General features: G+C 36.9%; 1 protein-coding gene across 1 annotated transcript in view; it reads right to left on the reverse strand.

Moving 5' to 3' along the window:
• The window catches only part of fryl (furry homolog, like), a 355,547-nt gene extending 331,117 nt beyond the window's left edge, over positions 1 to 24,430 (reverse strand). Inside the window, 1 exon segment of the mRNA XM_039751183.1 lies at positions 24,097 to 24,430. Within this exon segment, the coding sequence (XP_039607117.1) occupies positions 24,097 to 24,364 (268 nt within the window). The 5' untranslated portion in view covers positions 24,365 to 24,430.
• Between the last annotated feature and the right edge of the window lie 207 nt (positions 24,431 to 24,637).

Genomic DNA, 24,637 nt, shown 5'->3' on the forward strand with positions numbered 1-24,637 from the left:
AGGTCTCTGGAGGAGGCAAGAGGCGGCCTGAAGAAGAGAAGAGAAGAGAAGAGAAGAGAGAGAGAGAGAGAGAGAGAGAGAGAGAGAGAGAGAGAGAGAGTCGGTAGTGGGAGCAGGACGAGATTGGCAGCTAAGGAGTTCATTGTGGGAGATTATTGCTGTGTGCTTTGTGTCGTTTTTGGGACGGTGTTTATTTATATTTAAACATGTGGCTTTTATAAAGATGTGGTTTCCGACTGGTGGTGTCCGGGCAAGTCTCACAGTGGTCTATTACAAAAGGTCTCTGAAATGTATATTTACTTTCAGAAACAACTTGTATAATAAGAATACAATTCTGTTTAATTAAAATAGGTATTTCTAAACCTGTGACTCCTGGCTGACCAGGTTATTTTTTTTAAATTTTGCATTATTTTTTCAGGTGAAAAATCAGGATTACACCCAAACTCTGACAATTCAGAGTGCATTGTTTTCTCCAAATTTTTCAACTTGGTGCACTCACTTTCATGAGCATTCACGTGAAATTTGCTGAGAATTTACTGGGAAACTCTTATTTCTCTTATGTTAGAACATCAACACAGCATACTGTTCTTTCAGTTAAGCAAAATAATCAGTGTGAGCAATGTAGCACAAGATACAACAACAAATTTTCCCTTGGATCATGTAACCACAAGGGTTGAGATTGATTTTAGATCCAATTTAAACAGAAATATACGCAAAATGAAAATGTATATGTAAAATGAAAGATAGTCCAAAATAACTGGGTGTAGAAAACACCTTGAGATATGACCTGCTGAGGCAAGCATCTGTTGGAAGCTTGCACAAGTCATATCTTGCCCTAGATATATTTCAGACAGTTTTAAAAAAGATGTGTCCATGGTACAATTTTTATCTGTACAACACAGTTCAATGCAAACAAAAAAGTGTAAAATTTTAGAAAAGGAATGTTTACAGAAAGATCTATTTCTTATTGTACCATGAGACCCTTTATGTGAATTGATTGATGCTACCTTGAAAAAACTACCACCCATACCTTCAACTGCTTCAGTAATAGATAATTATAGAAGAGAGGGTTAGTTAAACATTCTTTTTCACAAAATGATGTTTGGACTTGGGAAAGTCATATGGCTGAAACACTATGCTCTTATTACATACAAGGATTCAACAAGAAACAGTGATGCACTGGCTTGGACATTCTTCGGAAATGACAAACACCATAGAGTAATGTGAAATGTCTGCAAGGGGAAGTCAGGGTGTACCCCAGAAGCAGCAAACATGAAAAGGATAAAATTAATATCAGGATAACACCATGGAATGCTGGAAGTCTCATAGGAGAATCAAGGAAATTAGAAGTGATGTAAAGGAGAAAATATATATATATATATAAGAGGTAGGGACAGAGCACAAATGAGCTAAGAGATGGATAAGTTCTTGTATTGTTTCTCTATTTATATAAAAAAATCCTGGAATGGAAAAGCAAGGCGACGATACGTGATCTTCTCGGAAGTTCTCGAAAGACATTTTAAAGACCAGTGAGACAAAAAAGACTGGCCACGGAGCGTCTGGCGGGGACCGTAAACATGAGACTTGGTGCCAAGAGATTGTCCCAGAGCAGTCTTGCGGGGACGTGGAACATAAGATTCTTGCAAGACATGCCCTTCTTATCAAATAAGAGCATGGACAGCCAGCAAAACATTTAGTCATGTAAAGTCACATAGCACACACAGATCCTGGGCTCTCAGCAAAGAAGAAAGAGCAGCGCGGAGAAAAGAAACCCAAGGCACGATACATATGCAAAGAAAGGGCACAGAATATGAAGGCAGTAACAGTCGAAAGTATTGTAGTGTCGCAGCCAAGCTGAAGCCATTTTTCTTTTAAGTGACTGTTAGGTCCGATTGAGGGAGGGCAGAGTACAGCACGGAAGACTGAGAGCTGGGTGCTGATTGATGCAGTAAGGGGAAGGTGAGACCCATGGGAAGAGGGGTTGAAGAGGGTGCTAGAAAGTTGTATTTGGGGCAATTGTTAAAGTAGAAATTCTGTGACACTTCATTATGTCAGTTGCTACAGTATCAAAAAAATGATAGTACAGATCGCATTGACGCAAAAAAAAGGAAATTAGTTTAAGTCAGAGAATTTCAAAAACGGGGTTTAACTCACATGCATTTATTGGTTACTTTGCAAAAAAAATTATTAACTGCTGCTGATGCGGATCGTTTTGTCTGTGCTGAAATTCCAAACAGAGAAACCTAGCCTAACTTATGGTACAAAGTCATTAAATACAAGTCTCACAGACCTCATTTAAAAGATTCAGCATATTGGAACACAAAAGATTTCAAATATTGTTTTTACAGAAGTTCTGAAATAAAAGTGAAACTAATGAAACAGCAACAATTCAAAGGAAAAAAAAAAATCTTACAAGTGTGTATCCGGAAAACCAAACACGGGGGTTGGCGAGCGAAGCCCCCTAATGTTTAAAAAAAGAAAACAAAATAGAGATGGTATAATACTGTATCTGAATATTACTTCTACCAATGTACATTTTAAACAAGCAAAAAGCTTGACTGATACAGGTCAAAATTATGCTGGACAAATAGATTACTTAAATAATAATTAGGGCCCACAATTTACCGCAGCAAGAAATAGTAAATTCCGTGGCATGTTTTTTAAATTCCGCTGTGTACCGCGGCGCTGCAAATGCAGTACCAGAACTCAATAAGACTAATTCGTAACCCAAGCAAAATAAATGCAGTTTTTCTTATTCTTAATCCTTAATAATAATCAATCATAATTCGGAATACTAATCAAATAGGTATATCAAAGCGTTCACATCCACACATTTTAATCCACAGATTTGCTTTAGGCAAACGATGCTGAAACATGTAGGCATAATATTATTCTCAACAAACTATCGAATATTGTTTCTAAAGTTATTGTTTATTTATTGTTGAAGAAAATGGCACTGTAAGCTTGTAGGTTTTCTTGTGACAAAGAATATTGCAATGGTAACAACACCGATCCATATTTTGAGAACGAATGTTCCACATCAACAGAAGAGATCTGCAACGCAATGTAAACTTTAGCAAGAGCTGCTAAGCGTGGCAGTCTGTCCTCTAAGGGATCGCCAAAAAGCAGTGATATCAGATGAAAATACTTCACGAGATACTATGTCCAGATAAGCTTGCCATTCATCTGCTGCAGCCATCATTGTTGGCACTAATGGTGCATGATCAGCAAAATTCTTCCATAAGAGTGGTTGCTGTCGTGGATCAAATATTCTCACAGATCTGAATAGGTCTATTCCCGGCTGTTTGGTTCCTACAAAATATTCTTCAAGCTTAGCAACAGCATTGTGCTTTGCATCTTCACAGCTGCTGGTTGCAATTGGAAATCTGGTCGATTTCAGGCAAGACAGTAACTCAGACACTTTGTTGTAGACATCGACAACCATGAATGACTGTGCCTCAAAAGAAGTCAAGACTGTTCATAATTGGCTGGCAGTGAACAGATACAAATTCAAGTTCAGCTCTCGGCTCATTAAGTTTATCAGTACTTTGCAGCAACGCCGACAGCTTCTTTAACTGGACTGTAGCTCCACTGTGTTCAATTTCAGTAGCAACAAACAAGATATTAATGAGATGATGCAATAGGCTAAAGAAAGAATTTAAAGAAGTAATCAAAACTAATCATACTAATATCAATATGCCTCAAATGGTGAGATTTCATTCAGATTTGGTATTTTCCGTGTCAGTTAGGTTAATTCAGCGCCGTGGCATTTTACCGCTGCAAAACCCTAAATTCCACGGCGTGGCGTTAAATTCCGCGGGCCACAGTAAATTATGGGCCCTAATAATAATACATTATACACGTTAGATACAAGCAAGAAGAGAAAGAAAAATTTATGGCAGATTTTGAAGCTATGATCCAAAATATTCCATTCAAGAGCCGAGTGACTATTTAAACAAATTTGAACTGTTAGGTTGGAGAATGTGCTCAACGTCTGAAAAAAGATTAAAAAAATAAATAAATAAAATAAAATTTATGGGCCTAGAGAGAAACATTTAATTGTAGACCGTATGGAAATAGCTTTAGTACTAGATCCAACTATAGTGATACCGTTTACAAAAAATACAAAAGCCACTAATTACATATAAAACTGTTGGCAAGATTACTTTATTATGAGGATAGGAGATGGAAAAATGGTTGATAAGTTTAAGGTCATCACATATAAGGTTAGTTTTTATATATTTTCCTCACAACTCATAACAAGTAAAAGCTCAAGAACAGAACTGGGAATACTTTTGAGGAGCCAAATTATTAGTTGTAATATGAGCGTGCTGCACAACTAAAAGGCAGATGAGACAAGAGTGTGTCTCATTTGTGGAATGAGAATGTACAGGTAGCTATGAAATCCAGAATGAAAAATGTATAAAATGATATAAACAGAAAGAGATGTACTTTTAAAGAGAGCATACAAAGGGTCATGCAAATTAGCTAATACAGTAATCCCTCACTATATCACGCTTCAACTTTCGCAGCTTCACTCTATCGCGGATTTTATATGTAAGCATATTTAAATATATATCGTGGAATTTTTGCTGGTTCGTGGGGTTCTGCGGACAATGGATCTTTTTATCTCTGGTACATGCTTCCTCAGTTGGTTTGCCCAGTTGACTTCATACAAGGGACGCTGTTGGTGGATGGCGGAGAAGCTACCCAATCAGAGCTTGCGGTTAAATTCCTGGGTGCTGATTGGCTCAGCGATGGAGCGCAGAATTCTATTCCGCTTTGCGTTAACCAGGAAATCTTGTCTCGCTCACTCAGTATCAATGTGTTTCACTGTGTAAAGAGTTAATTTTCGTCAATGAGCTGCGCGATGCCCACTCTTGAGACGCTAAGCGACGAAGATTTGGCTGAAATGACCAAGTCAGCGAGCGAGGAAAATAAGGAACAAGAGGACCCAGCACAGGAAGAAGATGCTGGCCTAACTCTTGAGTGTCTCGCGACCATTCTACGAATGGCAAAAGATCTCCAGATATCGGTTGAAGAATGGGACCCGAAAATGATTCGTTCTTTGCAATTTAGAAATGCTCTTAACGATGCCACGTAAGTGTATAAAAAACCTCCTTACACAAATGAAAAAGCAGCACCAGCAACTGTCCATCACGATGTTCCTTACCTGCAAAACACCGCCTAGTATGCCTTCAGTGGAAGAAGAAACTCCAGACAACAACAGCGGTGCTACACAATTGCCTGAAGAGGCTCCTTTAGAAGAGCTGTAACGCTCTCCTTTGTTAAAATTAAACCCATTGTTATCGGACAAGTCGTCGTGTCATTGTTGGTAACTAATTTTCTACGTACTTAGTACATGTACGCACGTTTAGTTTAACTGTACACACATTTTACTGTATATAATTTTTCTTGCATTGTACGTATTTATTGATGGTGGCCTGTCTATTGTAATAGCTGTAACATATGTGATATCGGAGACACTCGATATCTTTAAAATAACATTTAGGTTTTACTGTATATAAACAGTGCGTTAACATACATAATTTCAACGAATCTTACCTAACATCAAAGAGAATATAAGGGGGTTATGCTGTATGTAACTGTGCGGGAAATGCTTAGAAGAGTGTGGGAGAGTTTATAAGGGCTTAAAATATATAAAAATAACCATATAAACATATGATTTTTACTTTGCTGATTTTCACCTTTCGCGGGGGGTTCTGGAACGCAACCCCCGCTATCGAGGAGGGATCACTGTAAAACCACGGCCAAAGGAAAAAAAGAGGATGCCAACAAACTAAATGAGTATAACTAAACTAGTTATATAAAAAAGGGCAATTTTGTTATATTTACTTCGATAGGCTACTGAATAAAGAGAACAGCATAGAGAAAGTAAAGAGGTGAAACCATACAAAGAAATAGGAATTAGTGTACAAGAAGTTAAAAAAGCAATTCAGGAGATGAAATCAAGCAAAGCTCCAGGGCCATCAGGAATGACAACTGAGATGAAAATGATCTTAGTGCATAAGATAGTTGTAGAAAATTCAAAGACACTTATGAAGTATTCAAAAGTTACCCCTAGATATAAAAGAAAGTGAGACAGCAGATTCATTTAAGAGTCAAGAGTATAATACCAGGAAAGAGCAAAATAAATGACATTTTCATCATCAACAAGGGAAACTCAAGAGAAACTTGAAAACATAGTGGTCATTTGTTGATTTAGAGAAGACATTTAAAAAAAAACTACCAAGATAACTGATTTACTGGGAAAATAAGAAAGAAGGAAGTTCCACATTTTGTGTGGTAATCTACATATAATGGTTCAGTATCCATTGCAACTACATCTATGAGCAATACTAAGCAATTTAAAATAAAGGTTGGTATACACCAAGGCTAATGCTTAAGGTCATTACTATTTGTAATAGTAACGGATGCAATCAGTAAAGATTTAGGACAGGTGACCCTTCAACTACTGCCGTATACAAAAGACCAAGGTATTGAAGAAGAATCCTCCAAGAAATTCCTGGAAGTTGTCATTAAATGGAAAAGTGAGCCTGAGACAAAAACATTACATATATATGTAGGGTAGATGGATGTGTTGTTTTTCAATAAAATGAATGGGCAAATCAACATTATGAAGAACTTGTCTGGTGGTGTGCAAGTCAAGAAATTGCCATTAAATGTTTAAGTTTAAAGTATATTAATTAACAGTTCACCCCCATAACTGGATAAATTTAAATCATGAACAATGAGAAGATGCAAAGAATGACTGCTGAAAAAAAAAAAAAAGCAGAAATGAAAATGCTCAGGTGTTTGTGTAATACAAGTCTGAGTAACAGTGAGAGAAAAAATTAAGACATTAAAAATAAAGTAGAAATAACATGTATAATTGAAAATGTCAAAGAGAAAAGGAATGGTGGTTCAAACATGAATGAGGGATGAATGAAAATGTATACCTAAAAGTATGTGTGTTATTAGAATGAGATCAAAAACTGTTTTGGAATGAGATCAAAGCTGAAAGCTCTAGTCCTGCTCCAACAGGCAACCAATGCTTTTCAGAGGTATACTCACTGAACCAAATGGACAAATTCTTCTTTTTCAACACCATTTTGTGTCACTGAGTATTTACCACAAAAGAAGAAATTTAACTCAGTCCAATATTAAAATCATTCACTGTTCAGAGAAAATGAGAAAAATATCAAGCAAAACTTCACCTTGACCAAATCTGTAAATACCATATCAACCAAGCAAATTTATAAAAGTCTGTTGAAATGGCAAGATGATCCAGGGCAAACACATTCCACAAGCAAAGCAAGGTGCTAGTACACAAGAACAGAGAACTCTCCTTTTGCAGTGACATTGTGAAAGGGAAAAACAAGTAATGAGTACAGTAGTTTCAAAGAATACTCAAAGAATACAATTTTACTGGATTAAAATATTTTTCTAGAGTTAGCATGAACATTTATTAATTTAATTCAGCATTCTTGCTTTAGTTTGGTCATTGTAACTCGGGCCAGCTTATTTAGATTCTTCAGCTAAATAATATCTTGAATAATGTTTCATATTCCACATCAGATCATATCTACCTGTATGCTACTTTACCACATTGTAGAAAGGGTGTGCAATTACAAAACAACTGCTGTAGTGTTTTTTTAATGTTTATTATTATTGGTCTATTTTTAAATTAATAATATGTGGTGCACAAAAAATAAAATTGCAGCAAAGTTTTGGTTATTCTATGTTGCTCCTTTCCCATAAATGTCTAATAGTAAAGTTGGATTGTTTTAACAACTCTGAATGTTGAAGTTCACAAATTGAAATATACTAGTGTGTGTGACATAAAGGAAAAATAATAGTGGGAAATATATACACATACCTGCATGTATAAGAAAATCAGTCTGACAAAACAGACATGGGCTACAGTAACTGAATAGCAAAGTTAAGCTTTGTGTTCAATAAGCCATAAAATCATTTTATCTTTAAAAATTGTTTAGCTTCTATACTGGAGCAAACTAGTTTTACAGATTTTTCTTTGCTACATTAAACAGTCCCCATCTGACATCGCCATATGCATTAATAATAAATAAACTCAATAACAAGACACCAGTACTAAATTATGGTGATCATTTATACCATGTTTTCTTGAACTGAATTATGATGATCAGCTATAACCTTTTGATTTAAAACAATTTCATAAAGCTGGCACTTGCTCTTTTAAATAATGATGCCAAATGCAATTAACATTTCCTTAAAGCAAATTTATACAATTTTATACATGGAATCAGGCAGTTACCCAAACATCTTCTGTTTAATTTAAACTTTCATACTGTAAGATTACAAGAGTTACAAATTTCAATAAATCAAGAAGTATGCTCATGAAGCTGCCTTGGTCAATAACTTGTTACAATAACATTTATACTCACTGCTGCTGCTCCAGGACTTGAGAAAAGATTTAATGCTGATTTCAAAAAATACTGAATCTTGAAGGTTTAACATGATGAAGGATTCTTTGGAATAGCTGGCGTCTGAAGTACCGCCCTAGATAATCTTCCAGTATCTTACAATTTTTTAAAAAAATTAGAAACAAAAATAAGGCATGCACACAATTGTTCATTGAATAGAAGAAAGTTTTGGCTACCAGTAACTGTGCCTCATTAACATTGTGCCCGAGTGACGCATGCTTCAAGTCCCCGTAAACAGAAACGGTACTGCATGCAGATGATTTATACAGATGAAAGCAGGCCTGGGCAAAAAAATTAAGCTTGAAGCAGAGAGAGAGAGAGAGAGAGAGGAAATAAAGAAAGAAAATACAGATATATATTCAAAGTCCTTCAGGAAAATGACCAATAAAGCACTTTGACATCTCAGGGGAGATCAGAAGGCAGACACTCTGTCCAGTAGGATGAGGGGAAAAAAAGATGGGGGGGGTGGGGTGGGGGAGAGAATCTCTGCTTGATGCAGTGAGACGCCAAAAGCAGCTGCCAGAATCCAGTCACAGGGCTGTTAGTAAACAGAAAAGGGTGGTGTAAAAAAAATTGCATGTTTAATCCCAGGAATCTCCAACACTGAGAATCGTGCTATATTTCTACACTTTTCCACCCTGGTCCATTCTGGGATAAGTTTCATTTTCGGTAACTCTGGTGGTTTTGCCAAAACAAAAAAAATAAAAATACAACTTTATTTATAACGATATTTATTTGTGCCTGGACATTCATTCTTTTCAGCACCCTTGGAATACACACCACTCACACAAACTAGAGCACATGCTTACTCACACAGTCAGTAAAGGCACTGACTCTTCTCTGTATGCTCAAAGCTTCGAAAGAGCCATTTGCCACTTGATCCATGACATAAAATACTTGCTACCAAAGAATGCAAATGCTGGAATGAATTGGGAGGCTCCGAGGCCTGCACATCTAATGTGCTGACCAGTAGCTTTGCTCTGCAGTAAACATGCTCCTATTGTCACTTGTGTCCTCCTGAATTCTTACAGCTTGTTTAACGCTGTATTTGATTTTTCATTTCATAATTGCAGCAGTGTATCAGGGAAGGGCAACAACCCTGGAATAACTTGAGCTGTGCTGAACTGTTACATTTAATAAAAGGGATAAAAAGAATCCACAGCAAAAAATTTTAATTCTCAAAGGCTTAAAAACTTACTGTATATAATGGATATATACACTCTATACCCTGGAATATTTAACATACTGTTCTACCTGAAATTCTAATGAAGTTTATGTTTTGGAATGTAAATGAAAACTCAAAAAAATTCATTCTGAAGAACATAACATGGACAGAAGTAAAACAGTTCAAATTTTCCCTTCTTGCACTCTCAAGAACACTGCAAATCCTATACACCCGACTTCAATTGGCTCTCACCAGGCTCTCCATCCCCTGCTGCAGCACTCATCTACAAACTCCTCATACTTGACCTTCCCTCTTTCAAAGGCTTCCTACCCACTGAACATTCAGTTACAGCACTACCACTAATTTTTACGTCTCTGATACCAAGACCATGTCTGACCTGAGTGCAGACTCTGTGATGGTGTCTGGGAATCTGAGCTGTTTTCCCTAGGTCAACCATCAGCTGCCTATTTTGTGCTGTGGCAAGTAGGCCAGCTGGTGACTTAGGTTACTCGTGCAGCTTCTCTCTAGCCCTTACAAAGGTGATGTCTTTACTTGATGGCTGTTGCTGTTTGCTGCAAGCGATCCCTGTGGTGAGGACTTTTGTTATGGCCCTCAACACCTGATCATGGTGGCAGATATAGAACCTTCCCTCCCGACCCCAGGCTTTTGGGCAACTGTTCAATATATGCTCCACAGACCCTCTCTGCTGGCACAGCAGGCATGCAGGAGTTTATGCCAACCCCAGCAGAAGAGACTAGATGGGATTGGAATGACTTCGTAGACTGACTGAATCAGTAACTTTTTTTGTAGTGGCTTTGCCTTCCTGAGCATCAACCATGAAATATCTCAGACCATAGCCTGTTCCCATCAGGTCAATGCCCCCTGCTGCCATATCGCTACTATCCTGTTGGTGTGAGACTGCTTGAATTCAAACAGAAAGTGTGTTTCTTATGTAGTAAATGTTAATGAGAAATGACAACTGACTCTGATCTTTTGAGGGCTACTTTATTTCATCTGTAATTCCACCCAACTCCAATTATAAAACTAAAAATAAGGATTGAAGATAACTCTTCAACATTCATGTACAGCTTATTAAATTTACAATTGGCTATGGTCTCTCCTGACAAAGCCATACAAAAACAGTATCAATTTCACTATCCCAAATTAAAAACAGAGTAACAAGGAAATAACTCCTCCACCCCACCCCCCACCAAAAAAAAAAAACAGAACTAAATAAGACTGGCATTGTGAAAACACAAAATATTAAGTGAAACAGTAACACAAAATTACACCTACTGTCTCAATGGGCTTCCCTAGAAAGGCTTCATCGACGACTGCCTCCGAGAGTGATTACCTCATGTACCAACCTCCAAATATCACCAATCACTAATGTGACAATGAATCTGTCGTTCAGCACTGTGCCTTCATGCACCTTTCACCTCAACTACAAGCTCAAAGATACACTGACAAAAAACAAACTTTAAACCCATCTGCAGGATTATTTCAGGGCCAATATATATGCAATATTCCACCACCCATTAACTTTGTGGAGTTGTGCTTAGCACTGTTGTACCCACTGGGAAACAATTTCCAGGACGCATGCATCCCATACAGGAAAGACTAGCGGGCAACTAACTGCATGTAGAAATGTTCTGCAACTATCAATGTGGATGTTTCTTCTTTTTGTCTAGGAAGACCCTGCTGTCCTCATCCCTGTACCAACTTGATGACAGCTTTTCAACCAAAAATTGCACGTTCATCAGTACAATCTCATTAATAAGTTGAAGAAGCCAGAATTGTCAGTGTGCATGAATGCACTAATAAAGACCAAAGAACAGAAATGGAAACCCTAGCAAAATCACAAAAGTTCTCTCATGACAAGTTTTTAATAGTATCTTCTTGACTATATCTGCTTCAATATTCTAAATGAAAATTATCAGCCAAAACAGGGTGGTACTGTGGAAACCATGCAGTTGCTCTTGGCAAGCATCAAGTGTAAATGTGCTTGCTTCCGTCATATGGACCAAAAAAATAACATAAGTTATGCAAAAGCAGGCACAATTTCCAAACTGTCTGTATTTGATTACACAATGCACTGTATTGTTTTCATTGCTCTTGTTTTTATCCACCCAAGGAGGCAACATAAAATTCAGAAGCGAAACAACTCTGCTGAATCCTTTTCAAAGCATAGTTTTACTCCACTCCTCTAAAACACATTTGGGTGCTTTCTTTTATTACATCTGAAAAAGTTTTCAGTTTATATTGTATGTAAAACTCAGTTAATGATGTTTTATCTGGCTTACTGAATTACAAAAATAAAACCTTAATACTGGCAAATTCTGTATATTAGTCAGTCAGGTATCACAGGTCTGTGTTTGATATGTTGTGACAATTTAACTAAAATTTGAAAAAGGGTCTAAAGAATAAACTGGTTTAGAAAGAAAAGAGGTGTGTGGGGGTGAAAAAAATAAACATGATACAGATGAAGAAGATAAAACTAATGTTTTAAAAACTGACACACAGTAGCGTATTATGTCATGGGATTTTAGCTTATTTTGACATTTCCTTAAGTTGTTCAAGTGTGAAATAAAACATATTACATAAGATGGATGAAGCTTTCCTCATCTACTTTATCTGTACTTTCCAACAGTATCCTCAGTGAAAACAACTCTACCAAAAGCTGTTTCCGTATAAGATTTTTTACAAAACATAGTTACAAGAAAAGAAAGAAATTTACCTAGAAAAAAGGCTCCAGTTAATTAAATTACAACATTTACAAAGAAAACAAAGATATACCTATGCAAATCCTTATAGGTTTATAGGGTCATAATTGGTATGTGTACAGTGCCCAGTGAAATTTTTATTTCCATTTTCTAATCAACATGCACCACCTTGCCACTCTCCAATACCTAATTAGTGAGTAGAACTATTTTACCTTTAAACTCAGTCTATTGATGCCAACATTATGAGGGTCACTAATTAATTCTGGAGGTAAGTTAACCAAACTCTGTTTAAACTAAGGAACGAGGGGTGGCTCGGAAGCTTAGGACAGACCATGTTTATAACTCTCATAAAGAGAACACAGAGGTAGTATTCATAAATGTTTACAAGATGACATTGGAATTTCTAGCCCAAAGTTAATAAAATTACTAATATGCTGTATACAAAATACTTGTCTTAATGCTACAAGTATCAAGAATGTCCCAAGTTATTTGGGAGTTATACAATATTTTAAGAATTTCATCACACATGCAGTCTACCTCTAGACATTTCTGGTAAATTCCACAGTACAAAGCAAGTATGAAACTGAATCTGGAAAAAGACGGCCTACCAATTTATTAGACTATGACTTACTATGATGTGGGATTCACTTGCTACAGAACTGTACACATATTTTCTCCAAGTTCAGGGGTAGTAGTGGTGCATTCAGGCAGCAGTGAAGCACCAAGGGTTATAGATGTGAAGATTGGGTTCTGCTTTAAATGTGGCAAATATCTGGATGAAACCAACCATTTTCTATGTATCACAAACAGAAAATATTAAGTACCATACATCATTGAAACCTTGCTATATTAACTGTTGTTCGTTGACACAGAAACAATACCGTGAATGGGCAACCAAAGGTTTATTTAGAATTCACTAAAATAAAGACAACATTGGCACTAGAGGAGATTTTGACATTATCAATTTAGTATTATTATACCATGGAACAGATATTACTGAGTAATAACAGCAAATCTTGTTCCTACAGCATTTGATAGAAATGCGATGAGCCACTATATCAGACACCATGGCAGACACAACAATCAACATAATATGACACAAAACTGTATTTTCATCTCTGCTGGATTCAAACAGACCTTCTGATTACACCCTTGTGCAACTGTCAAACTTGAGCTGATCCTCTAATGTACTCATTTCTAATCCTATACATCCTTGTCACACCCAAAGCAAATCTTAGCTTCTTTAATTTTGCCACCTCCAGCTCTGTCTCCTACTTTGTGGTCGGTGCCACCGTCTCCAACCCATATAACATAGCTGGTCTCACTACCGTCCTGTAGACTTTCCCTTTCACTCCTGCTGATACCTGTCGGTCACAAATTACTCCTGACACTCTTCTCCACCCATTTCACCCTGCCTGCACTATGTTTCACCTCTCTTCCACAATTCCCATTACTCTGTATTGTAGATCCCAAGTATTTAAACTCATCCACCATCGCCAGTGCTACTCTCTGCATCCTCACCATTCCACTGACCTCCCTCTCATTTACACATATGTATTCTGTCTTGTTCTTACTGACCTTCATTCCTCTCCTCTCTAGAGCATATCTCCACCTCTCCAGGGTCTCCACAACCTGCTCCCTACTATTGCTACAGATCACAATGCCATCAGCAAACATCATAGTCCATGGGGACTCCTGTCTAATCTTGTCTGTCAACCTGTCCATCACCACTGCAAATAAGGAAGGGCTCAGAGCCGATCCCGGATGCAATCCCACCTCCAACTTGAATGTATCCGTCACTCCTACTGCAGACCTCACCACTGTCACACTTCCCTCGTACATATCCTGTACAACTCTAACGTACTTCTCTGCCACTCTAGACTTCCTCATACAATACCACAACTCCTCTCGAGGCACCCTGTCATATGCTTTCTCCAGGTCCACAAAGACGCAATGCAACTCCTTCTGGCCTTCTCTAAACTTCTCCATCAACATCCTCAGAGCAAACATTGCATCTGTGGTGCTCTTTCTTGGCATGAAACCAACTAATCATCATTTTACTTCTTAGCCTAGCTTCCACTACTCTTTCCCATAACTTCATGCTGTGGCTCATCAATTTTATTCCCCTGTAGTTACTTCAGTCCTGCACACCCCCCTTATTCTTAAATATTGGCACCAATACACTTGTTCTCCACTCCTCAGGCATCTTCTCACTTTCCAAGATTCTATTAAACAATCTGGTTAAAAACTCCACTGCCATCTCTCCTAGACACCTCAATGCTTCCGCAGGTATGTCATCTGGACCAACAGCCTTTCCATTTTTCATCCTCTTCAAAGCTGTCCTTACTTACTCCTTGCTAATCCGTTGCACTTCCTGATTCACTATCTCCACATCATTTAAACCTCTTCTCTCTCTCTTTCTTTTCATTCATCAGCCTCTCAAAGTACTCTTTTCATCTGCTCATAACACTCTCCTCGCTTGCGAGTATGTTTCCATCTTTATCCTTTATCACCCTAACCTGCTGCACATCTTTCCCAGCTTGGTCTCTCTGTCTAGCCAATCGGTACAGGTTCTTTTCTCCCTCCTTTATGCCCAACCTCTCATACAACTCATTATACGCCTTTTCTTTAGCCTTCGCCACCTCTCTCTTCACTTTGCGCCTTATCTCCTTGTACTTCTGTCTACTTTCTGCATATCTCTGACTATCCCAGTTCTTCTTTGCAATCCTCTTCCTCTGAATACTCTCCTGTATTTCCTCCTTCTACCACCAGGTTTCCATTTCCTCCTTCCTCTTCCTGGTACTGAAAATCACAAAATGCTAACACCGTACCATTTTAAAATTTGGGTTTTTAGGTACATTTCCAGTATACCACGCAAGTCTAGTCTGGATTTTGAAATATTTGAACATTTGAATGGTAGTTGTTGTTATACTTTCAGAAGTTGGAGACATAACACATTATATGTCAAACAAAACTAGTCAAGTATACACTGCAAGTAAGTAATCATATTTTTGTGTACAAGGAACACGTTTTATTTTAAACATACACAGTTCCATGCAAACTTAATAATTTTTTGTTGATGTTTGAAGTAAAAAAAAGATATAGTAAATATACCTTTGACAGCAAACAAACTAAAAACAATGGCACTAATCCTTCAATCCACCTTCCAAACCCTCTAAAAGGAGCCCAACAAGCATAGGGTACAAGGCAAAAACAATCCCTGGAAAGGGTGCTGGTCTATCAAATTGTGAACACACTGATAAGACAGGTAGACAGACACAGACACACACACACACACACACAAAGGGCCACTTTATCATCACCAATCCACTTAACCTGGATTTTATTGACAGTGGGGGAACCGTGGAGCCCCCAGAGGAAACCCACACAGACATGGGGAGAACATACAAACTCCACACAAGGGAGAACACAGGATGTAAATCCAGCATACTTGTTTCGAGGCTGCATTGCTACCACTGCACCATGATGCCACCCAAGCAGTGACATTAATGTATAGTAACAATTTATTTGATGAACTAAAAAATGTTTAAGGAAAAAATTGCAATAATGTAGCAAATGTTCAGTTACCCTGCTAAGTCAGTACTTACTAACACCATCATTTGGTCACAGCTAACAAATGTTTTTTTGCGGCCAGCTACGGGTCTTTGGAAATACTTCCCCATTCTTCTTTTTAGATTATTTCAAAATATGAGATATTCTTTGGCTGTCTTGTGTATGTAACATTTTTAAAGTCTACCCACAGATTTTTAATAATGTTTGCAGACGGTGAGGGCCATTCCAAAACCTTTACCTTGTGTTTCTTGAGGTACTTGATAGCAAATTTTAATGTGTGTTTTTGATCATCTTGTTATTGAAAACATCTGCTTTTCAGTTTCCTGACTGCCCGCCTATCTGACACTCTCCTTGATGATCGGTTTATATTAAAAATCAATTCTTCACTTTACATACTATTTCCCGTGCCAGTAAGCTGCCACACAAACCCTGTGTATATATATATATATATATATATACACATATATATATATATATATACATATACATACATATACATATACATATATATACATATACATATACATATACATATATATACATATACATATACATATTACATATATATACATATACATATATATATATACAGATATATATATACACATATATATATACAACATACATATATATATCTACATATATACACACACATACATACATAACACACATATATACACACAAATACATATATATATATATACATACATACACACACATATATAAACATATATATACATATACATACATATCTACATATATACACACACAGCTATTTCGGTATCAGTGCAATACGCTGTTTGTTAAAGCAGTTGACTCCGCTCTTACGTGCAATAACAAATCAAATCATTCAGTTGTCTTTGCTCATATGTCATTTTAGAGCTGGACGCCTGGCATCTTTTTGGCCACAAGTTCGTTTCTGTTTGGTGTGAGGTTCTGTGTTGTGGAGATTCTCAGGATGGATTGCAGGTGCTCATCAGTGAGGCGACTCCTGTGTGCTGTTTTGTTAGTCTTTATCACTGAGAAGAGCTTCTCACACAGATATGTGCTCCCAAACATGCACAAGGTTCGAGCCGCATGTAGACGGACTTTTTTTGTTCTTCAAAGTCACCAAAGCGCCGTGCAAACTCAGTGCGCAATAACTCTAGCTTCGCAATAACTTGCAGCATCATAAGGTAGACTTGATTAACGCGGTAAGTGTTCGGCAAGGCAGCTGAAGCGCTGCATTATGGGATCTGTAGTTTATTGTGTTACCAGCGCTTCATATACATATTTTCATATTCATAAAACAGTACCATAATTCAGCCAAATGTCTGAAATGAGACTAACAATGATAAGATATTGGGGAATTCTCAGCTAAACAGTATCATATGCCTAATCTAAACTGTATCACTAGCTGCATTCTCTGAAGTCTGAAAGATAGAATATTATATGGTGTCATTCAATTACTGTTCACGAGTTAATGCTATCATCTTAGGCAATGAGTGAGATTTAAATAGCTATGTATTTGAAAGTGGTTACAAATTCAAGGGAATAGGTTCATATATGGTTCATGTAAAAGGCACATATAAGTAAGTATTTTCACAATAAACCCTGTTTTGTGTATTTATCAGGCCATAGCAGTGATCTTAAACAACAAAAAGTATCCTTTTTTGGTAATGCGAACAAAATTGAGTAGAAGACAAAACTCTTTACAGAGCATCTCAGGACTGCTCTGCTCAAGCTTTCTACTCTCCTAGTTTTCTCCTGGACCTACAGATGAACTCTTTACCTGATCTATTTCTTATTATTTGTAATTGTCTAATTGTAACATTAAATAAGCTGTGATGGACTAGTGACCTTTATAGAGTTGGGTCCTGCCTGACACCAAATATTGCTCGGATAGGCTCTGGACCACTGATTCTGAACCAGTTTAAGTGATTTTCAAATTGTTGTGTTAAATTTTATTAAAACTAACTAAACTAACTATTTAAAGGAGCAATTAAACAATTCCCAATGATCATGAAACAGAAGAAAAAAACAAATCCTTCAGATTCTAAAAACACACTGAAATGCTCACTTCAAGTAACACAAAATTACAATTTTAGCAACATAAGACCACGCTAAATAAACACTGGACTCTATATATTATGCCACAAACTAACTGGGAATAACCTTGAACATCTGAAAATTGCTTCAGTTTTAGTAAATTATCCTTTCCTACTTTATAGATATTTCACTATAATATAAGTAGAAGGTGATCAGAAACCTCAGAAAAAATTATGTCCACTGTTAATATTTCAGCTTCTGTTCAAATCAAATTAATGCTTTGGATCTGCTGTCCTTAGTTGATTTACTCTTAATAAACAAAACTGATGAAAAAGTTTGTTTTTTTTTTTTAAAAAGGATACAAAACACACATGGTTTTCCAACCTGCACTGCATGTCATCTGCAAATTCAAACAAAGACTTTGCTCCTATGTGCAAACTGTTCATTGAAATAGCAAACTTGACAAGAACAAAAAAATTGCTCTCTTACCAAAAAGCAGCAGCAGTTTAAAGACTGACCAAGGTCACATCTTGTACAATTGAGCGTAATCCCTCCAATATAAAATAATGATGTTAAAAAGCCAGGTTTATCAGTTTTCTCTCTATTCACCAATAAATCAAAACCAGAATCACATTCCTACACTAAAACAATTCAATCATTCTAAATTTGTTACTATTCTTGTTTCAAAAACTAAAAGAAATCAAAAATCAGCCATCAGAATCTACACAGATTGCTGCTTGTAACACATTCATTCCTGATGGCCTCCTCTGTGGCTATGCAGGCCTACCTCATTCCATTATGAAGGTATAAAAATAGATATAAGCAGATCATTTTAAAGAGGATTCAGCTGCCATTTGCACCAGCAAACCAAATTCCTGGCTTACACTGACTGATTCTACTTCCAACAACATCAGTATTGAACAATTTTTATACATTACAATCACTGATGTTAGCTTTGCTTTATCATTTGTGAGCATGCTATTAATCAAAAGCCCACATTAAACCAGGGTAAACATGCAGTGCTTACATTGTAAACCACATCAGCTCACTGAGGGTGTGAGATTACTTAACAAATTATGAGCAGGGCTCGAACAGGGAAAAGACAGCATTGTCTCCTAACAAAACCAAACCTTGGCTAGAAAAAAACAGGACAGTCTCATTTCCAGATAGAAGATCTTTAAAAAATCTAATATATACAATCAAGCTGATGCATTCACATTTTTCCATAAATAGAAATTAAAATAAGTAATGTAAAGGCAAGGAACTCTTAACAACATTGCCTCACATCACCAGGCAAAAACCTTTTCTGTAACATGTATAAAACATCTATGCCCAGGGGTAAATACCTTGTAAAATTAAAGATTATCCATTTAATCTGTCTTTAAGTACAAGACAAAACACACTTAGATAGAGTACATCTCAAGTGAGAATATACTTAAAAGTCATTTAAACTGTAAAAGAGTTAACAGCACATCTCTGAAAATATCCTCTCACAGAAAAATGTAAGTGATTCTGGCAGCAACTGAGAATTGACCAAAAGCTTTTTGTATCGTCAAGCTTCAATTAATTCTTTGTTAACCTTCAGTTTAGGTACTGCAAAAATGCATCTGTTACTTTACTTTTATGTAACAAGATCTTAACATACACTTCTTTGGATCTTCATAACACTTAAAAAACATCAGTACTATACTCAGCAAAAAAAGAAAACGTCCCTTTTTCAGGACTGTGTATTTCAACAATAATGTTTTAAAAATCCAAATAACTCTACAGATCTTCATTGTAAAGGGTTTAAACAATGTTTTCCATGCATGTTCAATTAAACATAATTAATTAACATGCACCTGTGGAACGGTCGTTAAGACCTTAACAGCTTACAGAAAGTAGGCATTTAAAGTCACAGTTCTAAAAACGCAGGACACTAAAGAGACTTGTCTACCGACTGTAAAAAAACACCCAAAGAAAGATGCCCAGGGTCCCTGCTCATTTGCGTGAACGTGCATTAGGCATGCTGCAGGGAGGCATGAGGACTGCTGATGCTGCTTAGCTGCAACACATTTCTCTTGATATCCCATAATTATTACAAGACCTGTGAATCCTTCTTATTAACAAGCAATTTCACCAACATGTCAATATTCCACACTGCACCGAGATGAATAACCTATTGATGTTTATAAGTGTTAGGAAAAACCAAAATAATCCTTTGTTAAGGTCTCGTGTTACATTCATAGCAAATGAGCAACTGATGTATTTTTGTAGTATCTAAACTAAAGTGTTACCAATCATTTTGTTATTTTCATTTACTGGTGTGATTAGAATTGGTTTGTCGAGCAGTGTAATGTTCTTCGGAGATTCTTCTATAGAATCTCAGTATGATTTACATGACAAAAGAAGACTTGCTGTCTTTTCCTAGGAGCATGCTGTACTAAATGGCAAAAGTAGTTTTTACATTAAATTGTCATTGTCATGTTGGAAGACCCAGCCATGAACCATCTTCAGTGCTCTGACTGAGGGAAGGAGGTTGTTAATCAAAATCTCACAATACATGGCCCCATTCATCCTCTCCTTAATACAGTGCAGTCATCCTGTCCCCTTCGCAGAAAAGCACCCCCAAAGCATGATATTTCCAGCCTCATGCTTCACAGTAGGAATGGTGTTCTTGGGATGCAACTCCTCCTTTTTCCTCCAAACACCGCGAGTGAAGTTTAGACCAAAAAGTTCTATTTTGGTCTCATCTGACCACATGCTTTCACCCATGCCTCCTCTGGATCATCCAGATGGTCACTGGAAAACTTCAGACGGGCCTGGACATGTGATGACTTGAGCAGGGGAACCTTCCGTGCAATGCGTGATTTGAAACCATGACGGCATAGTGTTCTACCGGCAGCGACCTTTGAAACTGTGGTCCCAGCTCTCTTCATGTCATTGACCAGCTCCTCCCGTGTAGTTCTGGGCTGATTCCTCACCTTTCTTATCATCTGTGATACCCCACGAGGTGAGATCTTGCATGGAGCCCCAGTCCGAGGGAGACTGACAGTCGTCTTTAGCCTCTTCCATTTTCTGACAGTTGCTCCAACAGTTGATCGATTTTCACCAAGCTGCTTGGCAATTGCCCCGTAGCGCTTTCCAGCCTTGTGGAGGTCAACAATTTTGTCTCTGTTGTCTTGACAGTTGACTGACTGTGGGGTGGACAGGTGCTACCAATTAAGATTACTAAGTGGAGTAGAGGTGGACTTCTTAAAGGCAGAGTAACAGGTCTTTGAGAGCCAGAATTCTTGCTGATTGCCAGGTGTTCAAATACTTATGAGCAGCAGTGCAATACAAATACATTCGGTACAAATCATACAATGTGATTTCCTGAATATTTTTTTACATTCTGTCTCTCACAGTGGGAATCCACCTACAATGTGAATTTCAGACCCCTCCACGATTTCTAAGTGGGAGAACTTGCAAAATCGCAGGGTGTTTAAATACTTATGTTCCTTACTATATATGTGAAATACTGTCTCACTTCTGTAGACAACTAGCCAGTAATAACCAAAAGCTCACACTATCACTTTTATTTGGAGGCTTTTTTTTCTTTATTTCACATAGTTACTTTTTGCTGTCACTGGACTGATGATGCACATATGTGTTTCAGTGAAAGAAAATATTGAACTTGTGAGTAAGCATGTAATCAAGTTAATCAAATCATAAACCAAACAGATAGTAAAGGTATAAATTCTTCCACACTTATTCAGGGCAGGGTCACAGAGCCTATTCAAAAAAATGCATTTCAGGAAAAATGCCCAGGCAGCCTGTCCATTGCAATTCTAGGGCCATTTTAGTGGTCATCCTAACTTGTGTGTGTTTTAATTGTGGACTGTAGGACATAACCAAAGTATCAGGGAAAAACAAGCAGACTTTACACAGGAAACACTCAGGACATAAACCCCTTTCTCCTTCAATATGAAACAGCAGCACTACCACTGTGCTTCCCAAGAATAATAAAAATAATAAAATTAACAATAATAGCTGTTCTCAATATCTTCCATCACTGAATCTGTTGTATAAATTTTCTCCACTTTGACAACAATAATAGTAATAATAATAATAAACCATCTATACATCAAGGACAGAGTTGCGAGGCATCTAGAGCTTGTCCCAACAATCTTAAGGCACTATGCAGAAACAATATCTCTATAATAACAACATTGTTAAGTTAAAATGCCACTATTAATAATGAAAATAGTATCATAGCAAAATAGCATCAAATGTTGCCCTCAATATTTTTAATACATTAATCTATTCATAATTGTTTTCACAACAGGCACAATATTAGTATTATTATCATTATTATTATTAAGCACCATTAATACCTGGCAGAGAAAACTGGAAAGCTGCCACATACTAAAATTATGTATGTAAGCAATATTATGTCCCATGTACCATTTACAATTCGTGAAAAAATACAATTTTTAAGTAAAAAAATACACTCCGTTAAACCTCAGGAAATATAAATGTATCTTCTCCATGTCCAAAAGTCTTTCGGACTTGCAAATAAACCTTAAATCTATGTATTATATTTAGCAGTTATGCAAACATGTTCCAGCTTTCCATACTTTGTTTTTTTCAGTTTTAAAGGTACTGATGCAATAATACAGGCATACAATACACATCTGCAGAGAAAGAGGTGCCAGATATATATTTTTACTGAAAGCTGAACAGCAATGCAACTGTGCAAGTTATTTTGAAGACAAGAGCTACAGCACATAATATCACAGGTGGCAACAAAAAAAGTATTACATTTATAAAGAGTCAGAAGGTAAAAAGAAAGATATGCAAATAGTCCTCATATTTTTTCAGCTGGGGAAAAAAAAAAAAAAAAAAAAAAAAATCAAACAGGGTCTACATTTCAAATCAAAACTTAAAATTGTTATATAGAATTTTCATGAGTATGTCTTAAAACTTAATTTTCAGTGAAGCTGGCAAATTCAACCTATTATACATTAATTTGCACATCAAAATGTTTTCTAGGGTAGAAAAATATTACGGTACATTTTGTTAAATGTTTGAGAAAATGACAACAGATCAATAAATAAGGACAGACTACAGAGAGACAAACAGAAGAATGGACTATAGACAGACACATACGCAGACATACAAACACTACGATCTGAACACACACTATAATGACTAAATAGGAAGAAAATAAAGAAAGAAAGAAAATCTTCTGACTTGGCAGTTACAGTCACAGCAAAGCATTATACATGCATGTTGCCGGTGGCATAAAGGCTCCCCAGTGGAGTTTCTTTGCTGGTTTAAAGTACTCAGCTCAGTGATGGTATGTCAGAGACAGGATGCGCAACATTGTTAATAATGGCACTCTGTTTTGTTTGAATTCTCTCCTTCGCTACTATCTGCAGGGGGACAAGAATGCGTCCCATAACTGAGCCTGCCCTTTTAGTTTGTTTAAGATTTGATTTCATGTCACTACTGCACAATCAGAAGACCTTAAAAATGCACAAAGCTACATTTTCATAGAAATGATTTGATTTATCAGCACTGCAATTTTACTGGGACAAATAAAGTGCTATCCATCTGCCTAATTTAAAGTGCTATCCATCTGCCTAATTTACAACTTAACTTTTACTTTTCACCAGGCATGTAACATTTTTCCATACCTCCAAAAGTTCTACCCCATCCTTTTTTTTTTCCATGTGAATGTTATACTTTGTAATGTCATTATAAGGTATAATTTATTTTGCCATTTTAGTCAAGAATGGTGGAAGTAGGAATTGTATGGGATGTTACACAGAAATGTTTTTTGACACAAAAACATTTTTCTACTTTACTTTCTTTATGAAACACAACTTAAAAAACCCACCCAGGTTAAGTATTTACTTTGTGAAAATTACAGAACTATCAAACAGCACCCAGTAATTCAATTTGTGAATTAAACTAAAAAGATTTAAAAAATTTTAACAGATAACAGAAAATCAACCAAGGTCAGGGTTCTGTGGTTTCTTACAGGTTTACTGTTCACCTCCTCAGTTCTTCATCAATGCATTACCATGTTTCCCATTAACCGACTGCCTACTTAATAATTTAACTAGTCCGCTACTTAATGCTGCAGCCCGGAATTCACAGTTCTCCCCCACCATACCTTTGAAATGATTCCTATTTGACCTATGCAACTTGAAACCCCCAGGGTTCTGTACAGGATCCTCTTCATCAATAGTATGTCCCATGGATAATAAGCTAAAACGCTTCATCTTTAAAAGCCTTGGCAAATTTTCACGAACAGTGCCTCCTACATCCAGGGCCACGTCTCCAGACACTACAGCTGGGGCAGCTCTTCTTAGGAAATCCATTTTCCCCCTTTGCAATTCTACATTTCCATGGTGATATAGTGAAGCAGCCTCAGCTGCCATGTGGCTGTAGAACTAATGTTTGCACAACATACACCTAGACAGCATGCACAACTTCCTTTAGATAAAAATGTAGAACAGACCAAAAGCTGGACTATTTGTTCAGCACTAAACAGCATTGAAAGTCAGAATATGGGCGGTCCTGATAAACTGTGTGCCAAGTGCTACTGGGCATAATGTAGAACATGATTCCCTGTGTAGACTGATAACATACAAATTGGGAATGAAGCCAACTCAAACATAAATGCCCACAAAACTGAGTAAATGCATAAAACC

The sequence above is a fragment of the Polypterus senegalus genome, chromosome 4 (assembly GCF_016835505.1).
Source record: "Polypterus senegalus isolate Bchr_013 chromosome 4, ASM1683550v1, whole genome shotgun sequence".
Classification (NCBI taxonomy): Eukaryota; Metazoa; Chordata; class Cladistia; order Polypteriformes; family Polypteridae; genus Polypterus; species Polypterus senegalus.